At 32.5% G+C, this 26,245-nt stretch overlaps 1 protein-coding gene across 4 annotated transcripts; it reads right to left on the reverse strand.

Moving 5' to 3' along the window:
- Positions 1-558: 558 nt before the first annotated feature.
- On the reverse strand, positions 559-19,810 carry LOC134707805 (uncharacterized). Of its 4 annotated transcripts, none has more exons than XM_063567850.1 (3): positions 19,403-19,810; positions 2,143-2,229; positions 559-1,592 (listed from the first exon to the last, which is right to left on the reverse strand). In XM_063567850.1, exons 2-3 carry the CDS (start codon positions 2,204-2,206, stop codon positions 673-675), a joined length of 984 nt encoding a protein of 327 aa, XP_063423920.1. In that variant the 5' UTR covers positions 2,207-2,229; positions 19,403-19,810; the 3' UTR covers positions 559-672. The 4 variants fall into 4 exon arrangements, with proteins under 4 accessions (XP_063423920.1, XP_063423921.1, XP_063423922.1 ...); XM_063567851.1 differs by lacking the exon at positions 19,403-19,810 and adding an exon at positions 8,262-8,502; XM_063567852.1 differs by lacking the exon at positions 19,403-19,810 and adding an exon at positions 6,871-6,980.
- Positions 19,811-26,245: the final 6,435 nt, after the last annotated feature.

Raw genomic sequence — 26,245 nt, forward strand, 5'->3', positions numbered from 1 at the left:
CATAGTAAATAGATTTCTGTATTTAAAGAATTATCGTAGATACTGATAGGTTCTTTTGCTATGAGTATAATGATTTAGAACCTAATGCATAAACTTTTGACTTTTTTTATATTCTGGTGAACTATACACTGAGATCATTACCAGTTTCTCGTGCCAAATTCTCACTATTGTCCTTGCATGAGTTTGAGATCAAAATGAATAACCGGTAGTAAATTCATAGTAAGAGATGATAACTCTGCTTATCATAACTGCTGCCACTCCAATATCTAGCTGGTGGTCGTTACATGGACTTGTTAGATTAGAAGTGACTTCGGCAGAATACTACTTATTAAATTGTTTACGTTCCAATCAATTCTTTTTTTTTTCATTTGACCATAAGAGATAGTTTCCTTAATTTAAAAAAAAACTAAACTAACAGCCAGATATCAATACTTTGGAATTAAAAAAACAACAAAGAAACAAACCCTCTGTCATATAGACAGGGTTCTCGGTGAATATGACTCATCTGCAGATATTACTAAGAATTCATCGGATTTTCTAAAATGAAAATGGTTGTAGCATATTTTATTTCCTTTATTTTGATATTTTCTGAACTGTGTTAAATATTTTGTAAAACATTCAATAGTTAAAATAAAATAAAAATCAACATTAAATACTGATAAATTAAAATGATTATGCTTCTGAGACACTTCCGTTTGTATGATATAACATATGACTAGACTCGTTCTGATTTAATATTATATCCTCGGTGTTCTGTTCTTCCATTACGTTTGGTAAACTACTTTGATTAAAAACGGGTGCAAATGTCGTAGTTCCAGCTTTCCGAGTAGTTCTCCGATCGATCGACGAATCAGCGTCCGGACTCGGATAACTATCGATAAGGAGATCGTCCAACGATGATTCTTTAACGAGATTTATTTCTTTTGATTGTTCGCGCTGTTTTTCTTTCCGTCTTTTCTTTGCCCAGTCCGTTTGCGATTGTCTTGATTTTTGATGATTGTATGACGGCATGAACGTTCTTTTTATCATACAAAGTATTAAAAGTATAGATAAACATAAAACAACAATCACTGATATAGCAACAGGAAGTACAAATGATTGCGACCAAAAGGAATACTCAGTGTTCAGAGTTTTTATAACTAAACAGTTTTTATCGTATGTTAAATTAACTTCTCGTGGTACGCACCAACCAGCGGGGTCAGTAACCGCACATAAGGTGAAAGATGTATCCATTTGTAACCCATCTAATCCGTCGATAGGTGAGTAAATATTTGTAGCAATGGAACATGATCGTTCGGATGCGTTTTTCCAATACTGAATAGAATATGATAAACTGTCTTTAAAAGAATCACTTGATATAACTTCTCCACTAGAAACGTTATGAAATGAAACTTTAAATCCTATATAATGCGCTTTTATCACATCTGGAGTAAGAATTAGTTTTGCCTCACATCGAGGCCCAGTAAAATGACCATGACATATACATCTGGCATCCGTCTCCAGTAAATTCCTACCATTTAACACAAAGGTTTCTTCCATGCAATGACTGTCGTTTTCACATTGTATATTGCTACATCGCTTTGTTACATCGTCTGAAATAGATGTAATGAACACTTTATGTCAAAGAATAAGGACATGCGTAAGCCATTGGTTCTTTCAATTTTCAAAAACAATGCAATGCAACAAAACAAGATAAGTAAAAGCCACTGGCCGTTTTTAAGCATTTTTTTTAATTGTATGGGTATATTTTGTTACTTTATTTGTTGTTGTTTTATGTGAACAAGTTTGAAGCAGCAATTGCTTTATATCTATAACTAAGATTTTAGTCATCTTCCATTTTTCTACCATCTCTCAAAATCTCTCGACTAGTGGAACATATACAAATCACTCTTTTTTTTGTACAAGTCGGTAGTTTGTTTATCTTAGAAATCATTGTGAATTAGATTTTTTTTGGAATTATCATATAATTTTCTTATGTAATATGTTAAATTTTGTAATATGCGCCAAACATTCATAAGCCTCTTCAAAATTTCCAGTGACATAATCGACAAAATACACAAAGGATAAGTGTTCAACAAAGATTTAAGGATTAACTTAAAAATCTTAAATTAACATTGTATTAATTTGTTTTTAACAACTTACATTTTAAAACAGGAGCCGTTAATACCATTGTAATACAGGATAGAATTCTCACCAATAGATTCATAGCCACTTCTACATGGTGAATATCTGAAAGAAAATTAAAACATTTATATTAGCAATGGTACCAAATTATGCATTACAATACGACCGTGCGATGGCTGTAGAGCCAGTCAAGGTCGTTAAAAACCGCCAGCCTCATGCATTACACTACGACCGTGCGATGGCTGTACAGCCAGTCAAGGTTGTTAAAACCGACATCATCATGCATTACACTAAAAACAGTTGACTCATGTGCGAAGTGATAAACATACTCTTTTGTTAAATGGTGTGGTTAATAATGGTTGAAATTACAGTTTACAGTTTAAAAATACTTTCAATCTACATAAATTATTAAAGTATTCTGGACAAACGATTTATAAAGATTCGTGAGATTTGTATGGTCTATTGTACAGTACACTATTTTTAGAGATACTAGATAAAGTCGACTGTCACTGAAAAAGAGTAAATATGACTATTCGGAAATACAACAAATTCATATTCAAAATAAGGCCTTTTATACCTATTTAGTGTTTGAGTGATTGGGCGTTTAACAAGGGATATAATCCAACAAAAATAATGTCGGGCTTTAGTTATTATCAGAAAGTTAAGTAAAAAGCGTAAAATACAATTAAATTTATCAAAAAGCATGTTACAAAAACAGATATTTTTATGACAAAATTAAGCCATGTGTAGAAAAAACTATAAGAATCAAAGTAACATAACCTACATGTTTCCTTATCTCTATACAAAGTCCGTATACACGGTAGAGAGGGGTGACTCATGCAGGCTGTCTATAAAAATAGTGACATGTTTGTAGATAAAACAATATTTTACCTATTAAAGTTTCACCTTGTAGTACACATGTAAATCTCTTTAAAGATAGTGTAAGTGAAGTTAGACAAACATAAAAGATACGTTGTTACAGTCAAATCACTCCCAGTAGCGGTTCACCTCCCTTATCATCTGGTCACCTTGAGTAATAGGTAAACCAGAACTCTGTGTTAAATTAAACGTGGTTTGAAGGTGAAATTCTCAACAAGTACGACTCAATGTCAGTTATGATGTAGAACTGCCTTCAGTTCCAAGGTACTTTTAAATAGAACGATTCTGACATGAATAATTTATTTATAAAAGTTTTCACATATTGTACATGTTTTATCATTTATTTTTCAGAAAGTCCAAATCGATACACAGTGTAATGATTGTAATCTGGCATTTTTTTGTCAAACAACACTATAAATAAAAAGAGATATTTCAGTATATGACAATGAAATCGCAATCATAAAGACCCCCCCCCCCCCCCCAAAAAAAAAAACCAAAACAAAACAACAACAAAAAGCAACAAACCACACAATATATTTAAATTTTTACATATCGATAGACTTTAACAATACATAAGTGATTATATAAAAATTCTTAAATCGTTCAAAGTGTTTAATTCGAATTGAAGCAGAACAAAGTATAAGAAGGTATTAGGAAAGCACTGAACCATCGAAGAGGTTGCTGACCGGATAAAGGCACATAACCTTTGACAGGATTTTTTTTTAGTTTTCAACCGTCCTTACTTTAGGTGTACATCAGAAAACAGTGAAACCCCACTTGAATCTATTGAGATAACAACATAAACGACAGAAAATAAAGGTACAGACAATGAGGATATTCACACTCGTATGATTGCGCTGTATCACCGATTTCAAGATCAGAGCAGAAAAACTTGAGCTTGTATGTAATGATTGATTTGTTGTTCGAATTGCTTAACGTCTAGTGGCAAATATTTCATGCATGTTAAGGACTATGATTGTGCAATGCAAAACTTTGTGTAAAATATTCAATACAAGGAGGAAGTTAACTAACATTTTGCAGTACTTAGAGCTGTTATTAAACGAAACAATGTCTATACATCCTTAGTCGCAAACCTAGTCGAAAAAGAAAACGAAGACGCAAAAACTAACACTAATATATAACCTTTGTTATTATTAATGGAAAAAAATAAGGAGATGTTGTATGATTGCCTATGAGACAAATCTCTAGAGTTCAAATGAAGTTGATGTTAGGAATTGTATGCCGTCGTAAGACCTTCAATAATGAGATTAAACCCATACCGTATAAAAAGTAAAAACACAAAAATACTGAACTCCGAGGAAAATTCAAAAAGGAAAGTCCCAAATCAAATGGCAAATTCAAAAGTTCAAACAAATCGAACGAATGGATAACAACTGTCATATTCCTGACTTGGTACAGGCATTTTCTTATGTAGAAAATGGTGGTAGAAAATGATACCGTATAAACGTCTATAATGCCCCATTTAAAAAATTTCAAATGAGAAAACTAATGGCCTAATTTATAACAAAACATGTTTACGAAAAACAAATATGCCGGACTATAACCAACGAAAACAACTGAATAACAGGCTGTTGTCTAGTTGTCTATTGCGGCAAAACATAAAAAGAATTTAAAAGACAATTCTTACATTTGTTTTATCTATTATGATGTTACCATGAACAACTCTGTAAATGATATTTTTGTTAGAATTAAAATGATATGGCGTGAGTATTTTTTTGCGTGGTTTCTTATAACTACATGTGTAATTAAACGAAAAACGAAAATTAACGTCTTTATATAAATTTACCAACATAACAGATTAATTGAAATGCACTCAATGGGTGTTTAATCTATATTATAAAAAAAATGCATAGTAATCTAATGAAATTTATAGTGCAATTAGATATACAATCGAAAGAAATAATTTCAACCAGACTAAAGTATGCTAATATAATATTGTGAAATAAAAACCTCTTAAAATTGTACCTATTGTCCAACACAATGAAAATTAGATTATCAATTGTGAAATCGTGAAATTTTCTAAACAAATAGAAAACTATATATACCCGACTAATATAGATACTAAAAAAGTTTTTCCAGTGTTTAGCTTTCTACTTTGAGTTTAACCTACATTAGGTTTTGTTTTGCTGACAAATAGAAATTTGATGCAACTAGGCGAACAGTTAAGAGTTTCCAGTGCCTGTCTGATAACAAATCCTTCTGTCCTTTTCAATGAGTAGTCCCATTTAATAGACACTTGTTAGTTGTAATTTTAAATAAACAAAACCGAAACAAAATTTGACATCTGAAGATTGTGGATTAAAAGAAGTTGTCTATGTAAACGTTAACGAATTAGCAACCATGCATACATATTCGGTGTAACCAAGGCTCCGTTTTAAGGACCGTACTTTGACCTATAATGGTTTACTTTTACAAATTGTGACTTGGATTGAAAGTTGTCTCATTGGCGCTCAGTTTTACTTGTATACATGTGTGTTTGTTTATAAAACATTGGCTAAAGGTATATAGGGTGGGTAGATATCTCACAAAACATTTTACACAGCCGCATTTTTTTCCAAGTCATGCAGGAACTTCTAGTCATTGTTAGTCTTGTGTTTTATGTTGGTTCATTTGTATGCTTCAAAGTTTAATGTGACATCCATTTCGCTGAATATTATCATTAAGAGTTCAGCTATAGCCTTCATCTTGTTGCGGCATTTATTTTGCTGCGTTGAAGACCAATTGGTGGACTTTGGCTGTTTTCTTCCCTTTGGTTGGATTGTTGTTTCTTTGTCACTTTGCCCGTTTCCATTATCTATTCTATGTTAAGTTTTATATTGAAATTCCTAAAATGCATTATGATAAAAAGTTTCTCAGTACTTTTTGAAGTACTTTGTGATTTAATGTATTCTCACATATCAATAAGAACTTTTCTGAACGAATGATGGATCTAAGATATATATATATTTGTTAGACCTACCTATAAAAAACACAAACAAAGCATACGAATGTGTTCTTGTAAACAACTATATTGTTCTACCATTGTATGGTGGAAGAGAGGGATTGAATGATGAATCTTTAAGAGAACAAAAATTGTGTGCTGACAAGAATTAAAATAAGTAAAACATCCATTAACTCGTCGGTTGAATAATAATAAAAAAAATGTCACGTGCTCCTATTTTTATGCGTATAATAGTCAATGATATAAAAATAAATTTCCAAAAAAACAAATCACTAAAAAAAAACGAAATTAATTTGCAGCACTATAGGGACATTTCAAAAGTCTATTTTCCGTAGTGTTTCAAGAAGTAAAGAAACTAAAATAAATATTGGAAATTAGAAAGTATCCAACAGACGTTGAAGAGCAAAAACAACCATAAAGATATCAAAGAAGCCAAATCTAACAAAGAAGCAATTGCACATCGTGAGGATAAAATAATAAATTATCTAATTTTACATCGTGTATTTTTGATTTGTTATATAATATGAAAGTCACAGTAAGACGTCACAGCTCGTGCGATTCTGTCAAAAGTCACGTACTGAATATGCGACGTACTTCCGTTTGTGCGGTAAAGACTGTTTTTCAAGGTTAACCTTCTCTTAACATTCATGATATACGTTTCAAAAAGCTTCCTACATGTACAATGCTGGTCTTTTTACTTCTTTAGATGCTCCAAAATCTATTGTTAGACTCGTTCTTATCATTTAATCATTTTCAAAACTAAAACTCTGGTGTTGTTAAGCTATTTCCATAAACAAGCTGTATGCTGTCGTTCAAAGCAGAACCTGGCTAGTTTATTATACATTTCTTGTGTTATTACAATAAAACGTCCTTTATATTCAAAAAAGTATTTAAGTAAAACATACCTTATAATACTGAACTTGTGCTCGTTTTATTTCCTTGAATACAACATTTTACACTAAAGAAATCGACCTATTTGCATTGGTCTAATTACCATATATTGACATATTATATAATTGATCAGCTTATATTAATATAATATTTTAACAGCTGGTAGATTTGTTTTAGTGATTTTTTCGGAAGATGTATAGAATAACACTGGAGGGAAGCCGGAAAATCGAATTTTAACAATAAAAATATGCATGTTTTAACTTTATTATTGATTTCTTTGATATGATATAATATGAACACACTTAAAGGTGATTTCAGATAAGGTATGTTTTAGTCATAAAAATATTTCCCTTTGTTTGTGGATTTCTGCTGCTAAGAATTGAACGATTGTAAATCGTTACTTAGAATTCCAGCTTAAAGCTGAATGTTTAAGTTGCAGAGTCATTAGCTGTAAATCAGACTTAAAGAACAGTTTATATGAGACTCTTCGGGGTAGATATATAAATTTATACGAGACTCTTCAGGGAAGAAATATAACATGTAAGACGGACATATGTACACGAAACATGTAAATTATCACTTATCTGTGGGCCAAATTACATTATGATGTAACAAGTGGCATTAATTAAAAGTCGTTAATAACGTGACTGTTTAATTGTTTCGCCATATGCTGCATTTCGTTGTCTGTAAAATAATAAAATCATGCTAGATTCGGATACTGACAGAACTGAAGCCAAACTAAAAAAAATGTTACCACAACAAACACTATTTATTGATAGAACACTATTTATTGATAGGATTGTTTCGCTGTTTTGAAGACTCATTGGTGGTCTTAGGCTGTTTTCTGATCTTTGGTCGGGGTGTTTTCTCTTTGACACATTCCCCATTTCCATTCTCAATTTTACAATGTTAAAATACTTTTTAATTACAATATTCAAAAGTACGCGTGAATACGAATTCAAATAAATTGAATTGTTGACTTGCAATTCAATATCACAATGACCGGTTTTTTTAGCTAATTTAAGCAAATTGAATCAAACTGATTTTCACCAATCTGCTTTAAAAAAAACTTTGAATGAATTCGCAGCTAATGCCCATTTAAAACAAAACTAAAATACATTTCAATTTTACAGGTATTCGTCATATATTTGCTCCATGTGTACATTGATTACAAATACGATTTTTAAAGTGCACGTAAAATGAAAACACGAATTTCGAATTATCTGCCTGTTAATCATAGGATAAAAATGTATTTTGGAAAAAACCGTTTTCCATCCTATATAGACTAACCACAGCTATGACTAAGTATGAGACAACCACGTAGTAAATTTTGAATTAAACATTAGACAAAATTTGTGTCTATTCACACCAAATACTGACAACAGATGACATACAATACACATACCTGATTCACACGGCTTTATTCACACCGATTATTAAAAGGCGAATTAATAGCAATAATCCTCCAAACTTGAACAAGAACCGACAGCAGAATAATCATACATATTGAATTCTTTAAATGCAAATAGATTATTGACTATGAGGTATTTAAAAAGCTCCTTTTACATATTGTACACAACTTAAGACAATAAAAGTGGACCATTCTAGCGCTCTACTCAAATACCACGCCTATACTGTAGATTATAGATATGATAAATAGCATTGTTCAAAAATATTTCAAGTCTTACATTATGCCCTATAGGTATTTTCATGTATGAATATTGGAACGTTCCCGTGACATATATTTTGTCTAGCTGGCGATGGCCGGTCAAGATTAAAACATCCCTGCCAAGTTTTAAGTCGACTATTTAATATTGTTAAGTAAATTATTTGTCTACATTTTAATCTTATAAATGTCAAATTTTGAATAGACAAAGTAACTTTGACAACTGACCAACACTTGGGATATTTATATTTGACACTAAGGTTAATTAACATACTATATAGTAAAAAATCATTTCTGTAGATCACCGAAAGGGGAACTGGTCTAGAACACAGTATTATTTTATTTAGGGGGTTCACTATACACGCAAATTTTTATTAGTCTTCACTTCAAGGTTAATCGAGCAAATTTTATTTAATAAGGCTTTTTACAGTTTTTTTTTACTTTACTACGGGCTCATAAGGATCTTAAATCTGATTTTATTGCTGTGTCCACAATAGACACAGCAATATTATTCTACGTATTTCACCTGTATCGGTTTGGACAATTCCATGGACTATTCCATACACACACCATTATGCTTAAGGGGTTTTCATATGTCATGTCAAGATGATATAGGCTATTTACTGTTGTTTGCCACAAAAAAAATCTGGTAAAGTCACTTTTCTGAAAAACCAATATAAATATAGTTAACATATTTATATATTTAATCTAACTGTGTTCATTGACCCGAATTTTTTAATGACAACACACACCTAAAATTCGTTTTGGTCTATTCCATGACATTTGCGCGGGAAATATTCATCAGAGACTTTAATAATTTTAATGGACGTTCATTTGGAAAAAATTACTATCTATTTTATGTGAACAATTGTCATATGTTTTTGTTTTTCATACATTTAAAGGATCAACGTTATTTAAATTCCGTATATCTTCATTTGACATCAGGTTTGTACGCATTTAGTCTCTTCTCTGGTCTATAATCAAAACTGAAGGCCGCGAAGGGACACATGTCATGATGACACGTGCTGCACAATCCCACACATTTCACATTATGTAATAAAATTCTACTGTTTGCGATAAAAATATAGTTGATGCGTATCCAATCCGTGATTTGTATATATTTCAATGGTGCTCTCGGTAAGGCCAAAAAAATATATGTTTGATTATGGGTACCTGACCGATCCTATTTTGAGCACCCACCCTAAGCCATTTTATTGCCGTCGTAAGAAATAATCCAATCATTATAAATAGGGGAACTCTCGCCCCATGGACAACTCGGACCACACAATTCAAAATCATGGCTCAAAAAATAAAATGGACAAAATAAAAAAAAGAAAATACCGACCTACCTATTTTGATGATGTAACCTTAAACAGACATGTTAGTTTTCTCGTTTGAATTGTTTTACATTGTCTTATCAGGGCCTTTTATAGCTGACTGCGGTATGGGCTTTGCTCATTGTAACATGTACAACAATCAAACATCAACCCACACTAAACTGAATGTAATTGTAACATGTACAACAATCAAACATCAACCCACACTAAACTGAACGTAATTGAAAGACATCTAGAGGTTGATATGAAAGGTGGATTTAGGGGGGGGGGGGGGGGGGGGTGGGCCCCTGCTTTTTGAGAAAAAATTTGGTTGCTTATTTAGGGAATCACTGAATCGTGACTGGAGCGAGCCCCTTCTTAGGTCAGTCAGTGGGCTCCCACTTTAGAAAATTTCTGGATTCGCCACTGGATATACAGTATCGAACAGAAGATAAAAAAGGGAACAATATGGTGAATTTTAGAGATTAATATTATTTCATGTACATGCATTTGAAATATTTAAGATATATTGTTTCCCTTTTTTTTTGTTCTAGGTTCCACAGTGACCTAGCTTCCATTTTCGAAAACTGTGATTTAAATGCTAGTCTATTAGAGGGATATTTCCTTTTCATTGGTTGTAGATATGGAATCTTATTTTACCATGAAGTCAGATTTGAAAATGACTTTGGGAATGAAGATATCGTAAAGACTGAATGTCAGTTTTAGTCTTATATATCTATAATACTAAAATTACGAGGTCCAATTTGTCAGCCGTCATCGCGTAAAAACGACAAAGCTAAGAATTCGACTTTATATATAACTAATGTAGTACAAAGGTGTAGATTAAAAATTACACCACTCCAGGCCCTTTTGTTTTCCATGTACATGATGTAATTAATATTGCCAATAATTAAGAAGTTCCGGATCGAGTCCGATACCGATACCAAAAATTAATAGTATATTCACCTGTTACCGATTACCTTATTTGTACGTTCCGCGTCTGACAGGTGCACCACCAAACGGTGTATTCAGGATTAATATGCTATATACACGGGTCGTATCCACAGGGTTGAAACTACTAAATTGTCAAATTTTAATCAGTTTAGACTTTCTAAGATACATTGTAACAATACAAATACTAAAATCTGGACTAAAAATAAGGCGTATAGGTACAGTTTTCAATTTGTTAGCCGGCATGACGTAAAACAGCGAATCGAAGAATTCAATTTTATTTACAACTAATACATGTATGTATATGACAATGCTGTTGATTAAAAAAAATACTCCATTCCAGGAACTTTTGTTTTTCAAATAATTAATATTACCAATAATTGATAAGTTCCAGTTCGACGGTTTCAACCAGAAAGATTTGAAAGCAGAGAAAACTGTGTATCGTTTAATCGGCATAACTTTATCAGATAAAAATACTAATACTAAAATAAGGCTTGCACATAGTTATATACGTTAACTCAGTCATGGACCTGCGATACCACGTGTCTGTTCTGGTGTACTTTATAATTTTAGTCTTGCATGTACATAATTATGTGTACATATATCACTGATTCAGTGGCAATGGTAAATAGACACTGTCAAGTCTTAGATAATATTTTATAGTTTTGAATGTTTTGTCCGTTGACTAAAATTAGGTGGAGGTTTGTGTGTTCTTATTTCCAACAGAAGGACACTAAACCTATATCAATATGTGCATGAAGCAAATTGATAGTTGCTAGATACGGAATGATTGTACCACAAGAAAATTTAAACCTGTGTGTATATACTTAAAATATGATAAAAAAAATCATGTCTTTTTCAGGACTTCTGAATCCAACCATGTAGTATGGAATGTTTTTGAGATGTGGTTTTGGTCGATGGATGTTAATGAAGAACCTGTAGTACAAAGTATATCACTGAATTTAGCTCTTTGTCTAAGTGTATTATTGAATACTTTGCTTTGAGCTCAGTTCATTGTTATGCAATTCATTCTTTGTGAAATAAAGATTTGACAGAAAACTCTCATGTACAAGGATTTGTCAAAGTAGTATCACCTCTATTTACAATGTAAGTATTAGGGAGATAAAAGCATTCTATATTGATTTGAACCAAATATATTATAAAAAAAAAGAACAAATTTACCCGAGAATGCTACTACCACTACTAGCAATATGATGCTAGGTTGTTTTAATACATCTGTACTAGCTGCCTACTGATGACTCGGTTCTGAGTGTAAATGGTCCTTCAACTATGCAGGGAAAAATTATAAGGCATATCTAGGCTTATCAATTTCTAAAACAATAATTCATCGTACATGTTTGAAATTTTTAAACAACCACAGAAATTTTTTGCAGTTGAAATACATGTATGTATCCTGTCGTCGTCTTCCCAAGATGGATGGTTTCCAGATAATAACTTCAGTATAAGTAAAAAGGGAGCCTTAAAATTATAACATACTGTGGATTCATTTATTTTCGTGGATTAAAGAAAGTTTGCATTTTCGTGGATATTTAATTTCGTGATTTTGCGTGAAGTCTGCATACAAGCCTATAGAAAATTTGTTAATCGTTGAACATTTAATTTCGTGGTAAGACTAGCCACAAAAGCCACGAAAATTGGTATCCAAAGAATAATAATGCATCCACAGTAATGTTTATAATCATAAAAGGAAGCCTGGGATTGTTTTGGGGGGTTATATATATAGTCCCTAAGGTTTAGGAATAAGGGTTCCAAAGGTGACCAAAACAAGCATTAATCTAGTGTCCGTACAAAAAGTTGTGTATAACTATTTCAATTACTCTGAAATTGTACCATAATATTGAATACCATAAGTAGAAGGTTGAGGTCTATTTTGTGGGTTATGGGTCAAACAGTCTAGGAATTAAGGGCCAAAAACAAACATTTTTGTAGATTCCAGACAATAAATTTGAGTTATTTCTTTGTCCAGAATGGTTGTTGAATTACCTAAAACCAATGCTTTATGAAATCTTCTTTAAAAATTGGAGTTTAGATTTCTCTGTCCATAATAGTAGTTGAATCAACTTAAAATAATGCTATACATGTATATATACACTATACAATGCAAAATTCACTTTACTACCAACTGATAAATTTAAGCAGTCTTTAATAGCCATTCAGTGATTACAAGCACTTTGATTATCATTCTAGGGTTATGCCCTTTCACAAATGGAAAAATTTCTCAAGTTTGTCTCAACTAAATTTAGTGAAATGTGTATATAATGCTTATTACCTCTAAACTCAGTTTAAGTTCAATTTTTGGCAGCTTAATTAATTCACTTTATGTACCTTTTTAACGTTATATGCTAGCGGGGGCATCATCACCATGACTGTATGACATTTATATTTTAATACTTAATGTTTTATTAAAATGAGTAGTTGAATAATTATTGTTGCAAACTCCATTAGAAATTTGATTTGAGATCATTTTTATACCACCTCAAAAATTGAAAACTTTTTGGTTGTACATTTGTATCATGTTGGCGTCATCGTCTTCATCCAAAGACATTTGGTTTTAGCACTCTAACTTAAGTAAAAGTCAATAGAAATATATGAAATTTAGACAAGGTTTATGACCATGAAAGGAAGGCTGGGATTGATTTGGGGTATTTTGGTCTCAACAGTTAAGGAAAAACGGCCCAAATTCAGCATTGTTCTTGGTTTTTGCTCTATAACTCAAGTATTAGTTAACAGAAATCTATGATATTTTAAAGTAAGGTCTATGGCCACACAAGGAGGGTTGGAATAGATTTTGGTAGTTTTAGTCCCAACAGGGTAGGATTTAGGAACCAAAAACAGGTCCCAAATAAGCATTTTTCTTGGTTTTTTTAACAATACCTTTAGCATAAGTTAATAGAAATCTATAAAGGTTTATGACCACAAAAGGAAGGTTTGGGTTATTTTTGGGAGTTTTGGTCCCAAGGAATAAGGGGCCAAAATTAAACTTTGTTTGCTTTCATCAAAAAAATGAATTATTGTGCTTCTTTGATATGCCAAATCTAACCGTGTTAAGATTCTTAATTTTTGGTCCTGTTTTTAAATTGATCTTCATTAAGGTCCAAAGGGTCCAAATTTAAAATCAGCTTGATTTTAACAAAAATTGAATTTTTGGGGTTCTTTGATATGGTGAGTCTTAACATGTACTTCGATTTTTGATTATGGGCCCAGTTTTCAAGTTGGTCCGATCAAAAATTGAATTCTTCGGGTTCTATGATATTCTGAATTTAACCATGTATTTAGATTTTGGATATTGGACCAAAATAGGTAAATGTCCAATTTAAAATTTTTAAGTTGAAGTTCTTTATAGACCACATTCAATCTGTGTCAGAAACCTATGCTGTGTCAACTATTTAACCACAATCCAAATTCAGAGCTGTATCTAGCTTGAATGTTGTGTCGATACTAGCCCCAACCGTTCAGGTTTCCACCTCTGCAGTCGTATAAAGCAGCACCCTGCGTCGTATCTGTTCCATTCATTTGTTTTTTCTTAATTTGTGTGAATTAACATTGTTACAGTAAATGCTAATTACTACACTTGCATACCACAACAAATACTGTACATGTATCACTTATATTTGTATCCATATAACAAAACAAAAAATGAAAAGGAATAATTTTGCAATACCTTTTGAGTACTAAATAGCTTTTTAGGTATTTAGACATATTTTAAGACTTATTAAGTAGATGTTGATGACATCTGCTTGACATGCTTCAAATTCGATCAAATTACTTTTGGAGCAGTTATGAGTCTTTGAAGCATGCTCACAAAGGTTCTTTTGGTGAAATCATTTTTATTTTGGTCAAAATTTGTCTTTGCTTCGACCAGCTTTGGAGGAGATATAAAGAATTGATATAAATCAGCACAGAGGTTTACTTCCGATCTTATTTAGCCCCAATAATCATGTCAGACTTAAGCCATTGTCATTACTTAAAACCAATAAATGTATTCTAATCTGAGAAAGAAATTCGACATTTTAATTTTTGGGATACGATTGCTTTCAAGCAATCTGTAGACTTATACCATTGGCACAGTGCAATTCCCTCACGTCAACCGTTTTATTCTAAACATTAAGAAACATCACAGATACTTATGATTGTCGTTCTTTAAAAGGTTTAAACAAAAAAGGGGTTGAACTTAAACAACTTTCCTATAATGTTCTTTTCATAATCTTCATGTTTGATAAAAGTCCCTTGTCTTATATGCGTGTTTTTCACAACACGAAAAAATCAGAATTAAACAGTATTTATATTTAGTGTTTTTATAAATTTAGAAACACGTCAGAGGGAATTCCCTAGTTTTGATAACATGCGAGATTTCTCTAAATACCGATCGATAAATCTACTTCTGTCATGAAGTGGATTTTTCATATATATGTTATCGTTATGAAACTGATATTTGAGATTGTACTTCCATAAAGAAATAGAGAACCATCTAGGTCGTTTAATAAACATTTTATATACGTTCTTGCGTCAGGGTTTGTTTTGGTAATTATGCGCATGCGTATAGTTTTAATGACTTCAAGGGGTATGAGATTGAATGGTTGCTCTGGATTCCCCACTCAATTAATAACGTATAACTCATTAGGTCTTTTCTTTGTATGTCTGCTATTGAGGGTTATTGTTGTTGCATAATTTTAAATCATATGCATCATTTAAATTAAAATAAATGTAAAGTTGTACGTGAACACCCCTATAGGCGAAATGAAGTCTTCCATATTATCGTTTCGAGTTGTCTCCCTTCCGGATATAACTTGCGTGAATTCTGAATTACCACGTCGAATATAAGCCTGTTCTGACGATAAACGTCGTATTATATTAAAAACGATCGCAATTTGAACCGAGGAATGTGTACGGAAAGGAGATATGATCACTGACCCAAAGGAAATTAAATAATTAAAGAGTTAGGAATGGGGTTCCTCCTAGAATTAACGTAGGAAAATAGATGATATGATACAAAGTGAAATACCTTCTCTCACTCTGAGTCTCAGTGACTGCTGTGGAAAGAAAACTTGGAGTTGATGGTACAAAAATAAAACACAATAGGCCTAAGTACATAGTTCATGTACACTTTTATCCAGGATTGGCTATTTTGTAACTATTCAGATTACGTAAATGACATTTTACTTGTGCAGTTGAATCATAGTTTTGAAAATAATATTATCCAGCTACATGTTTACATGTGTCAACGAAACAACGGCAATCGTATCCCTCAGAGCAATTTGCTCTTTGATTTTTTTTTACTAATGATACTGACGATCCACCACAAAGTAATGTAAATAGAACCATACCAATAGTAAGCAAATACATATAAAAAAAGATGAGGTATGATTGCCAATGAGACAATTCTCCACAAGAGACCAAATCGACACAGAAATTAACAATTCCCAGCTACAAAATGTATCCAAAACCAAAGATGTAGAGCATGTTCTATCATAATCATTTGGTAACTAATGTAATTACTCATTTACTGTCTCCCCATGTCTGTATTGAACATAAAAAAATATCAAATAAATAACACTCCTAATGCTCAGATCGGTTGTCACCGTGCAACACAGTTATTAACACCATATAGGAAAAACATAGAACTTTATTGTCATAAGACACTGTCAAACATCCAAACACACTATCCACACTCATCTGTGTCCACACTTGTTTTAGTTTAAACATATTTATTTATAGTGGATTGGGAAACAAGTTTTACAACTTATATTAATCCCTTTCCACTTTGCGGGTGCGAGTGCTGCCTTGTAGCGGCATTAGCCTACTCTTTTTCGAAATCTACAAGGGTGTCTTTAACGTGCAAGAGATATGGCTCTCTCTTAACACGGGTCAGCCATTTATCGTCCCCTTCCGACGGACTATCATCGTTTCCTCAAGACCATACTCGCAAATGGTGTCAAGGGAGAGCCGAAAATTGAGTTCCTGAAATTTTCATCCCAAACGGGAATCGAACCAGGAACCTTTGTGTTATTAGTCCGATGCACTAACCACTACACCACGGCTCTCTTAATGCAACTGTTGACCGAAGAAAGTGACCATTAAAAAGGGCTGTAGACTGTTTTTTTTTTCGACAACACCAATTCATTATCTTTTTTTATTTAGACCGTTACAATGACAATGTTCAAAATTTTACGACTGAACAATTATATTTGCATACTTCATTTATGTTTCATATTTTTTTTTTTAAGACAACCGATATATATATGATAATGATAATTGACAATAACTCTGAAATGTGAGCAATCATTTTTTCGGGGGTTTAGACTTCTTAGACAGACAATTATAATTACCGTTTTATCATTAATATGATCTCTTACATTTCCTTCTATGTATATGAATGATATAAGATGAACACCCGATGTGTTACTCTTAGCGCGCACAAATTTACCAAATTGCTGGTATTTTTTAAAATAATAATGTTGCTGCTGCTAATTTTTAAAATCTTATTCAAAGATAGTCGGTTACAGAAGGGTTCTTCCATCCATAAGATAAGAAAAGTTTAAGAAAAATACCAATAACTTAAATATTTGTCTAGATCATATCTGTAATATGAGTGTCATTTGACAATAAATTATTCATTCTATTCAAATTAGTTTGCCTGAGGACATGTGTATATCAATACATCTTTTTCTTGTACATAACATTGTGTCACAGACGATTATCACCTTGTATTTCCTTATTCCAGTCTTAGTTGACACTTTCCCACTAAAACGAATGATTACCCAACTATGCTTCTGGCTTTCATTGAATGTTTTACGACATCTATAAACACAGGCATTTGTCTCTATATTGAAATATATAATATTGATATTAAGGTATATATGATTTTTTTTCTGAGAAAAGTGCCTGTGATCTAGATCTACTAGTTGCACAATAACTTTTGAAAAACTTATACTAAGATTTGATAAATGAACATATCATAGATATTAGGCTTATATTTCAGAAAAATGATCAGATGCTGCGCCGTTTCGTCTACAATAGACTCATAAGTGACGCTCGAATCAAAATAAAAAGAGGCAACACAGTACAAAAATATTTGACGAAGTTTATTTAAGAACATGTTGTACGAACGGAATCATTTCATAGGAGTTTAATATTTGAGATTGTTTCTGCATTATCTTGCAATACATCGGGTTTCCAATGCAAATCAGCTGAGTAAGATAACAAAATGACACTTTACAATGTTCTAAGTGTTGGTAATTAGTAAATGCTAGTTATAGTTACTCACGAGACTGAGTTGGACCACGTTATATCACTGAATATTGTTAAAACTTAATACCAATATGAATTTTACTGCTTTGCTATAATATTTAAACCATTTGCTATTTTTTTTGGTAATTTAAAAGTTTACGAGCCATAAAAAACTTTCGAAGCTACGGTACATTAAGATCTGATTAAACGGAAGGAAATGAACTCATCGGAAATTCTTTCACGGGTGGTATTTCAGTTGGTAGTTTGTTGATGGACATACAAGTTCTGTCTAGCCTGTTTTGATATATGTGATATCCAAAACAAATGTTTCAACTAATCTTTCTACGAAGAAAACTTAAAAAAAAAAAAGCTCAACAATACAAATTTTCGTCATAACACTTTCATTTTAATTTTGAATAGCCTTCCAGTTATATAACACGATAAGCTTTACCACTGTTTGATAAAATTCAGTGTTCTCTGTAAGATCATATAAGATAGCTGTCGGAACATCGTCTATATGTTTCTTGGTTTTGTTTTATTATAGAAACGGCCTTCTTTCTGGACAAAACGAGCCATTAGTGACCAGTTTCCTTTACGGCATAACATCGGATAGCTAGCTAGGTCACTTTATCCTTTGTGTTTTATAGCAAATAGCAAAACATTGTCGAACAGTTCGTTACAAGGCAAGTTCAATCCGGTTACAGTTTTGGGTTACCCATTTGAATAAAGAGGACCTTAATTTGGTCTTGTTCGTTTCAACAGACACATTGTTGTAACCAAATGGAGTCGTTTTAAAGTACGAAAGGATTGAAATCCAAAAATATGGCTTTGGACCATTGGAGAACGTTTGCAGCTTTAAATTGGATAACAAAAGGGATTCAAGAAATCAGCCATTGTGTGGTCGTTTTTAAGTTGATCTATCTGATAGTATTGTCTAATCATATATATATATATATATAGTGCTTTCTTGCTGGACTAATCGGGATCTAAGAAATATTTGCTTTTGGAAATAGTTTAGAGATAAGCACAATTCTTATTTCCAATTACTTGAAAAGTGTACACTAGATTTTTTAAGGGTTCAAAAAGTTTAATAGAAATTGTCTTTAATTCCAAGATTCAAGACTATCAAACTACCAACGCTACAAGTATTATAACAGTATCATATACAGTTCTGCCATTTATTTACACTGTAAAATTGATCTGATCAACGTGTACACAAAATATAAGATAACCAAATTGCAATAAAATTTCTGAATGCTAGTTTAGTTTTGTTTGTTTTATTTATGTTTTATTTACTTAAGTATACAAATTACTTAACCCTCCTTTTTAAAATTAAACGAAAAGATGAAATAGATAAGTACTTACCAAAATCTTACACAGAAGACACAATTTCTAGACGAAGTTCCCGTCAAAACATTTAATTTCCTCGGGATGGTCTTCAAATGCGTGTTAAATTAGATTTCTATCTTTATTGAACTACCGTTCTGTCGAACAAACTACAAAACCGCAATAATTTATCAAGTAAGTGGTTAATAAAATCTTCTTTTTAAAATTTATGTGTATTTGTACCTGTGTATATACAGGTAAAATGTACAATTTATTGGCCTCGTTGACCTTTGTCGTCATTCCGTAGGTATTTAAACTCTACAGCATTGTACTCTAGCTGTGTCTTATGTCATAGTTATGTAAAAAATATTATTTAAGTAATAGGAATAACGAAATAGGAAATAACTAATGGAGAAATCACAGCATGCTGTCAGAGTACTCGGTACGAAGTGTCATCATTTGACAGATAGTAATAAACAGGACAAAAATCAGGCACGTGTTCGCTCGGGATCTATACGGATATGATACATGTAGTTCAAATCTTAAATATGAATTATGATTAAAGAGACAACTGATATCAGGCACAACAGCCACCAATGACTTAATAATTATCGATTTTTTAATTACCTTTTTTTCTTCTCTGAAACCACTGAACTATAAAAGGCCGAACTTTTCTTGAACCATAGATATAAAAGCCATGATCATCATATGATTATCTATGGTTGAACTAATTTGTAGGACCAAGCCGATTGAAAAATCTCGTAAAACGCGTAAAACGCATAAACAGGAAATATATTGGAAATATTGATAACTTAATTGGTACTCATATCACCACACCAAGTTCAAGTGATATTTCAAAACATTTTTTTTTTCATTTATTTTTACTTGTCAATTCATTGAATTGTATAATTATGCTCAAAATTTCGTCTCTTACGAAGCCATGCACGCGAATAAAAAATGGTGATGAATGAAAACACAATAACACAATGACGGGATGTATATTTGCTTTTTGGTGTTTTAACGCCACTTTTAAGCACGGTAAAGAGGCTATTTCGTGGCGGCCAGTTTTTTATTGGTGGAGGAAGCCGGAGTGCCCGGAGAAAACCACCGACCTTCGATAGGAAAACTGACAACTCTAGTCAATTCAGACGAGATGTATAAGTACAGAGCCACGCCAAATGGATATTACCAAGAATAGACTAAACAGTAAAAGTAATATTCATCACGACAATCAAAAGAATGAAAGGTATGTTACTTGTTGAACATGGTATCTCACAAGTTGAAAGTTGTTATAACCTTTTTCATAGAATCCAGTCTCAGTTCGTCCATCTATGTGGTTATCAAGGGAAAGATAAAGATGCAAGTACTCAATGAAAAGTATGTTATTGAGTGAAAGCACATCATCAATAAATATGGAAGTGCAATTAAAGTTCTTTTCAAGAAGCATTTTCTTTTTGTATTTGAGAAGGTTCTGTATTTAATATGTTTCATAAGAGTACACGAACAATAACATTGAGAAAGGAAATGGGGAATGTGTTAAAGCAACAACAACCCGACCATAGAGCAGACAACAACCGAAGGCCACCAATAAGTCTTCAATGTATAGCGAGAAACTTCCGCACCCGGAGGCGTCCTTCAGCTGGCCCCTTAAAAATACTAGTTCAGTGATAAAATACGTCATACTAAACTCCGAATTATACACAAGAAACTGATTTTAAATCACAAGAATAACAAAGGCCAGAGGCTCCTGACTTGGGACATCATCATATGAATATCAGGTACATTCCCTCCCGTTATGGGCTTAGTATCATACTATCATAAAATATATGAGAAGAACGTAACCTGTGTCATGCCAACAACTGTTATTTTTAAATAAATGTGTTTAGTTCCGATGCAAAGACCCTATAAGTGAATCAATATTCAAGCCAAACTATGCAATCTTTAATGATCTGACAACAGTATCGGAACTATATCCCTTCTTAATAAGTCTGTTTAAGGATGTACACCTCTGAGGAGCCAAAAATTTCTAGAATTAAACTTTTTTTCTTAACCTGATTTTTAGGTTTATAAGACTGTAACAAAACAATTGGTGAAGAAAAAATCATATGGTGGTGTGCTTCTTTTTTTGCTACGGCCCTTTGAAAATGCCCAATTTTGATGATTTTCTCACTTTTCATCGATTTTTACCTATTTTAGGGCTATTATCGTGAAAAAAATCACAGTTCCACAATTAAACTTTTTTTCATACTTTCCATAAAGATGAAGTGGACCAATCTGAATAAATGTAACTAACAAAAACTATAGGTAGGTGTTAATATAAGAAAGTTTTATCATATTTTGATGCTTTTTTGTGTAAAATTTACCATACTGCCAATTTTGTATTTTTATGATTTTTCTCATTTTAAAGAACAAAATGCATATTTATTCAACTTTTTTGTTATAAATGATTGAAAAAATACATATCTAAGGAATTTGAAAAGACCAAAATGAGATGGGATGTATATTATTCTTGTAAAATCATTTTTTGTATCCCTCACCCATTTTCTCAAAATTTTGACTAAAAATACTGACTTGAATGGTCGTAAAATTTGAAAACTGGATTATTCAAAAACCGTTCATGGTAAATACACAATTTTTTCACAGAGTTATGTTTGATTATAATATTTTTAAAATTCATTGATATTTTCCACTTCTATCATATGTTTTGGAAATAATTTAAGAACGAGATTTCAACGAGACTGAACGAGACTGAAAAGTCAGAAGAATACATCCTTAAAGGTTTTGATAAAGTTGAGTAGATGTGCATTATAATTTAACGACTTGTTTAAAACAGTAAGGTCTTACTTTTTCTGATATAAAAAAAGGTTAAAGGACGATTTTATAGATGACTGTATGGGGAGATCGTAATTTAACTAATTTTTATATGTAAAACCAAACACCCTATCCTATACTTATTAGCTTCTTGAAGAAGAAAATTGTTAATGCTGTTAGCCTTCTTCAAGTTATAACAAAGTATACTGTATAGACCGCACAGTACGCTACGGTACATTATTAGCTTGAATTAGAAAGAGAGCTTTCGGCTGTCTTCGGAAATGGTATCGTGTCGTTCCGAATGCCATTCTCAGCATCCCGCTACTAGTACTTTCGAAGCGTTCGTAACCATTGTTTTCATCTCGACATTTTGATCAATAATTAACAGTTTTCGTCCTTTTAATTACATCTTTCTTACACATATTTCGTTAATCTTTATACAAGTACCAGAGAAATGGATTCAGAGGCTGCAAATAATATTGTAAGTAACTTGATATCTTAGTAGCTTTATAAATAATGACCACGCGGTGCTTTCCAACTACAAGACTAAATAGTAGATTCAAAGCGTCTGGTCTTTTTACTTTAATACGTATTTATTAATGGAATGCACATTTATACCCCTAAGGTTTGAAGGCATTAAACAATACAATACACATTATATGTCAAAAGTTATTGGCGGATCCTGCCCCCCCCCTTTTTCGTCGGAAAAATTTGGCTAAATTGACTGCATTTTCACCTCAAAACTTACTCAGATTACAGACACACATGAGCATCTGGAAAAGTCTCAAGTAATAGCATGCCCTAGATAAATACATTTCAAATATGTTTCATGTTTTAGAAAAACAAAATTTTAACAGGATTTGGCAGTGCCCTTTTTTCATTCCACCAGAAGGTGCCAAAACAACCTATGTTGGGTAAAGAAAGAGGTTTAAGAACTTCCCCACCGGTATTATTGAAATTAGCTGTATTGATTGATATGGTCAATAGCTGGACAATAGATACCTGACAATAATTGGTGATTTAACATGTTTAAAACAGGAACATATATATTATAGATATGCTGTCCACAGTTTAAACTGTGGAGTGGACCATATCAAATGAAACTGTTTGTTTATTTTATTGGTATCTGCAGCGTAAAGAAAAAGTGCACTGCAACATCCAGTTAGGTTTTCAATTTTCTGAAACGTACAATTCATTTGAATTTTATTTATCTACGACAGGAAGGCGTCCCAGAAAATAAAAAAAGCCTTGCCAGATGTCATAATTATTTGGACTAGGAAATGCCTGTATTGCTATGCCTTTACAGGGGGGATCCAGCCATTTTTAAATGGGGGGTTCAACTAAATGTCCCCATTCAAATGCATTTTTGTCCAAAAAAAGGGGTGGTTCCAACCTCCTTAAGACTTTTTCCAGATGCACAGGTTTGTCTGTACATAAATGCTGTACTCAGAGTATATTTTGCGTTGAAAAATTTAGCCATAGGGTTGACATGAACCTTGATAGGGTTTTGTTTTTATTTTATATGCGTTTGCTTTTTATATACCTACCTATGTTGTACTGTTACACCACTTTCTCAGGTTAGGTTGGGATTCCGCTAACATGTTAACCCCATCAAATTCTGTATGCATGTGCGTGTCCCAAGTCAGGAGCCTGTAATTCAGTTGTTATCTTTTGTTTCTATGTTCATATTGTTTTTGTTTTTATTTATTTTTTACATAAATTAGGTGGTTATTTTTCCTCTTTTTAAGGCCTTTTTTTATCCAACTATCATAACTATGCGGTATTGGCTTTGCTCACTGTTGAAGGCCACACATTGACCTATACTGTGGATTCATTTATTTTCATGGGTACCGATTTTCGTGGATTAAGAAAAACTTGCATATTTGTGGATATTAAATTCTGTGGTTATGCTGAAGTCTGCATACAACATGTACAAACCTTTAGAAAAATTATCATTCTTTGAATATTTAATTTCGTGGTTTGAATGTGCCCACGAACACCCCGAAAATTGGTATCCAACGAATAATAATGAATCCACAGTATTTGTTTATTCCTTTGTCATTTTGTTCTGTCTCATTGGCAATCATGCCACTCCTCTTTTTATATCCATGGTAGTTTATCGATTCTTAGTTAAACTCAGCTAAGGGCCAGAATTCAATGTTTTTTAACTAGAAAAAAAAGGATATTAATTCTGTAAATTCATTTATACTTTGAATTTAATTTTTTATTATGCCAGAAGAGAAGTAGAGAAATAATCTCTGATGCAACCTTAGCTATCTTGGAAGAAGCCTGGAATGATGGATTGAGGTCTACAAAGGAAAAGAAAAAGATACAGGCATTAGGAGTAAAGACCAAACTTTCAACAGAAAAAATTGAGGTAAAGTGGATCAGTTGGGTCTAGGCCAGGCATTCTGTATTAACAGTGTAACTTGTCTCATCTGACACACTTGGACCAGATTTTTTTAGGATTATGTAGGGTGTCGGATTACTCAGGTTTTTTCTATAAGGATAAGCATACTTTTGGGACAATTAAAATGTGTCTGTTAAAGCAGACTGTTAGAATACTCAAGTGTTGGATTAGGCAAGTTACATTGTATCACCATATGGAGTAATTATATATCATTGCGTGCACTTTTTTCCCAACAACAGCAGCTACTTTTCACAATTAGAATGTAAATTTTAAAGCAAAAGGTTTATACATATTAAAGGTTTCAATGAAAATAAAAATAAAATGAAACTTAACCATGTTAACTGTTTTGAATATTGTATTTATTTTTTATATTTAGGTGTGCAGTGGCGGATCCAGGGGGTGGTCCCACGGCGCACCGGACCACCCCCATGACGAACCTCATTTTTTTTTTATAAAGTGTCTATTTTTTAAATAACTAGTTAATTAACAAATTAACACTGAAGATTAATCCTTTCATCGCACTAATTGGTTATGGATTACCTGGATACCTGGAGGTGTCACAATGATTGAATACGGATCAATGTGTTTCACCTGTATACATGTAATTAAATTGTCAAAACAGCTCGTCAATATGAAGAAGTTGACTTCTTATTTTGAAAGAAGATGAATACAAATTATTTTTGTATTTTAAGTGAAATTTCCAGATATAATTGCATTCTCCAACTAAAGGAGTCTCGGTTTTAAATTTCATTTATGTACATTTTGAAAAAAAACCCAATCATTATGAATGAATTAAATTAAATTTGTTTATCTATCTCTTTGAGCCCCCCCCCCCCCCCCCTTTATCACCCAACATCAACGGCAATTCAAGCACTGAAGCTGGTACCGGTATTTGTACAAAGAGCAACATTTGATGAAATTAAACATTTTGTAGACTTTTATCATACTGATTTGCCGAGTCCATCTACAATGCCTTCCGTACTGCGTTTGTGGCAAAAGACTTGTCAATGATTTCAAAACCAGAAACTGCAGCCGGTGCTCTGAAAGAATGTTGCAAAACCGACTTTCCAATTATTTCTGTTATCTTAAAAATCATAGGGACCATGGGGGTGACGAATTGCGAATGTGAGCGATCCAACAGTGAGTTATCACTTCTAAAAACCTACCTGAGAACAACTATGGGACAATCGCGTTTAAACGGACTTGCGTTGATGCATGTGCACTACATGTACAGTTTGGAACTAAACATAAAACAAATTATAGATGATAACTTTGCAAGGAAACCCCGCGAAGCATGATGTTGAATGACCTGATAAACGACTCTTAAGTTTGTTAAATTAGTAAATTTTGAACAATTTTACGTAAAACTAATATGTTTACCGATTCGGAACATTTTAGCTAAACCTTTTTTACAGCTTGCCTTATTCAGATGACAGTTGTATGTTGTGCTATTTTAGATTGCAAGATATTGTATAGAGTCTTAAATAAAAATCAGTTTTACATGTCTTTAAATTCCTTTACCTAGGAATATGTGCATCGCATGGTGTTGTCCAAATTCATGATCTTTCATAATGTCGAAGGTATTTTTTAACCTTTTTCATACCATTCAATATTCATTTGGGACCACCCCCAAATTTTTTTCTGGATCCGCCACTGGTGTG

This window comes from Mytilus trossulus, chromosome 2 (assembly GCF_036588685.1).
Source record: "Mytilus trossulus isolate FHL-02 chromosome 2, PNRI_Mtr1.1.1.hap1, whole genome shotgun sequence".
Classification (NCBI taxonomy): domain Eukaryota; kingdom Metazoa; phylum Mollusca; class Bivalvia; order Mytilida; family Mytilidae; genus Mytilus; species Mytilus trossulus.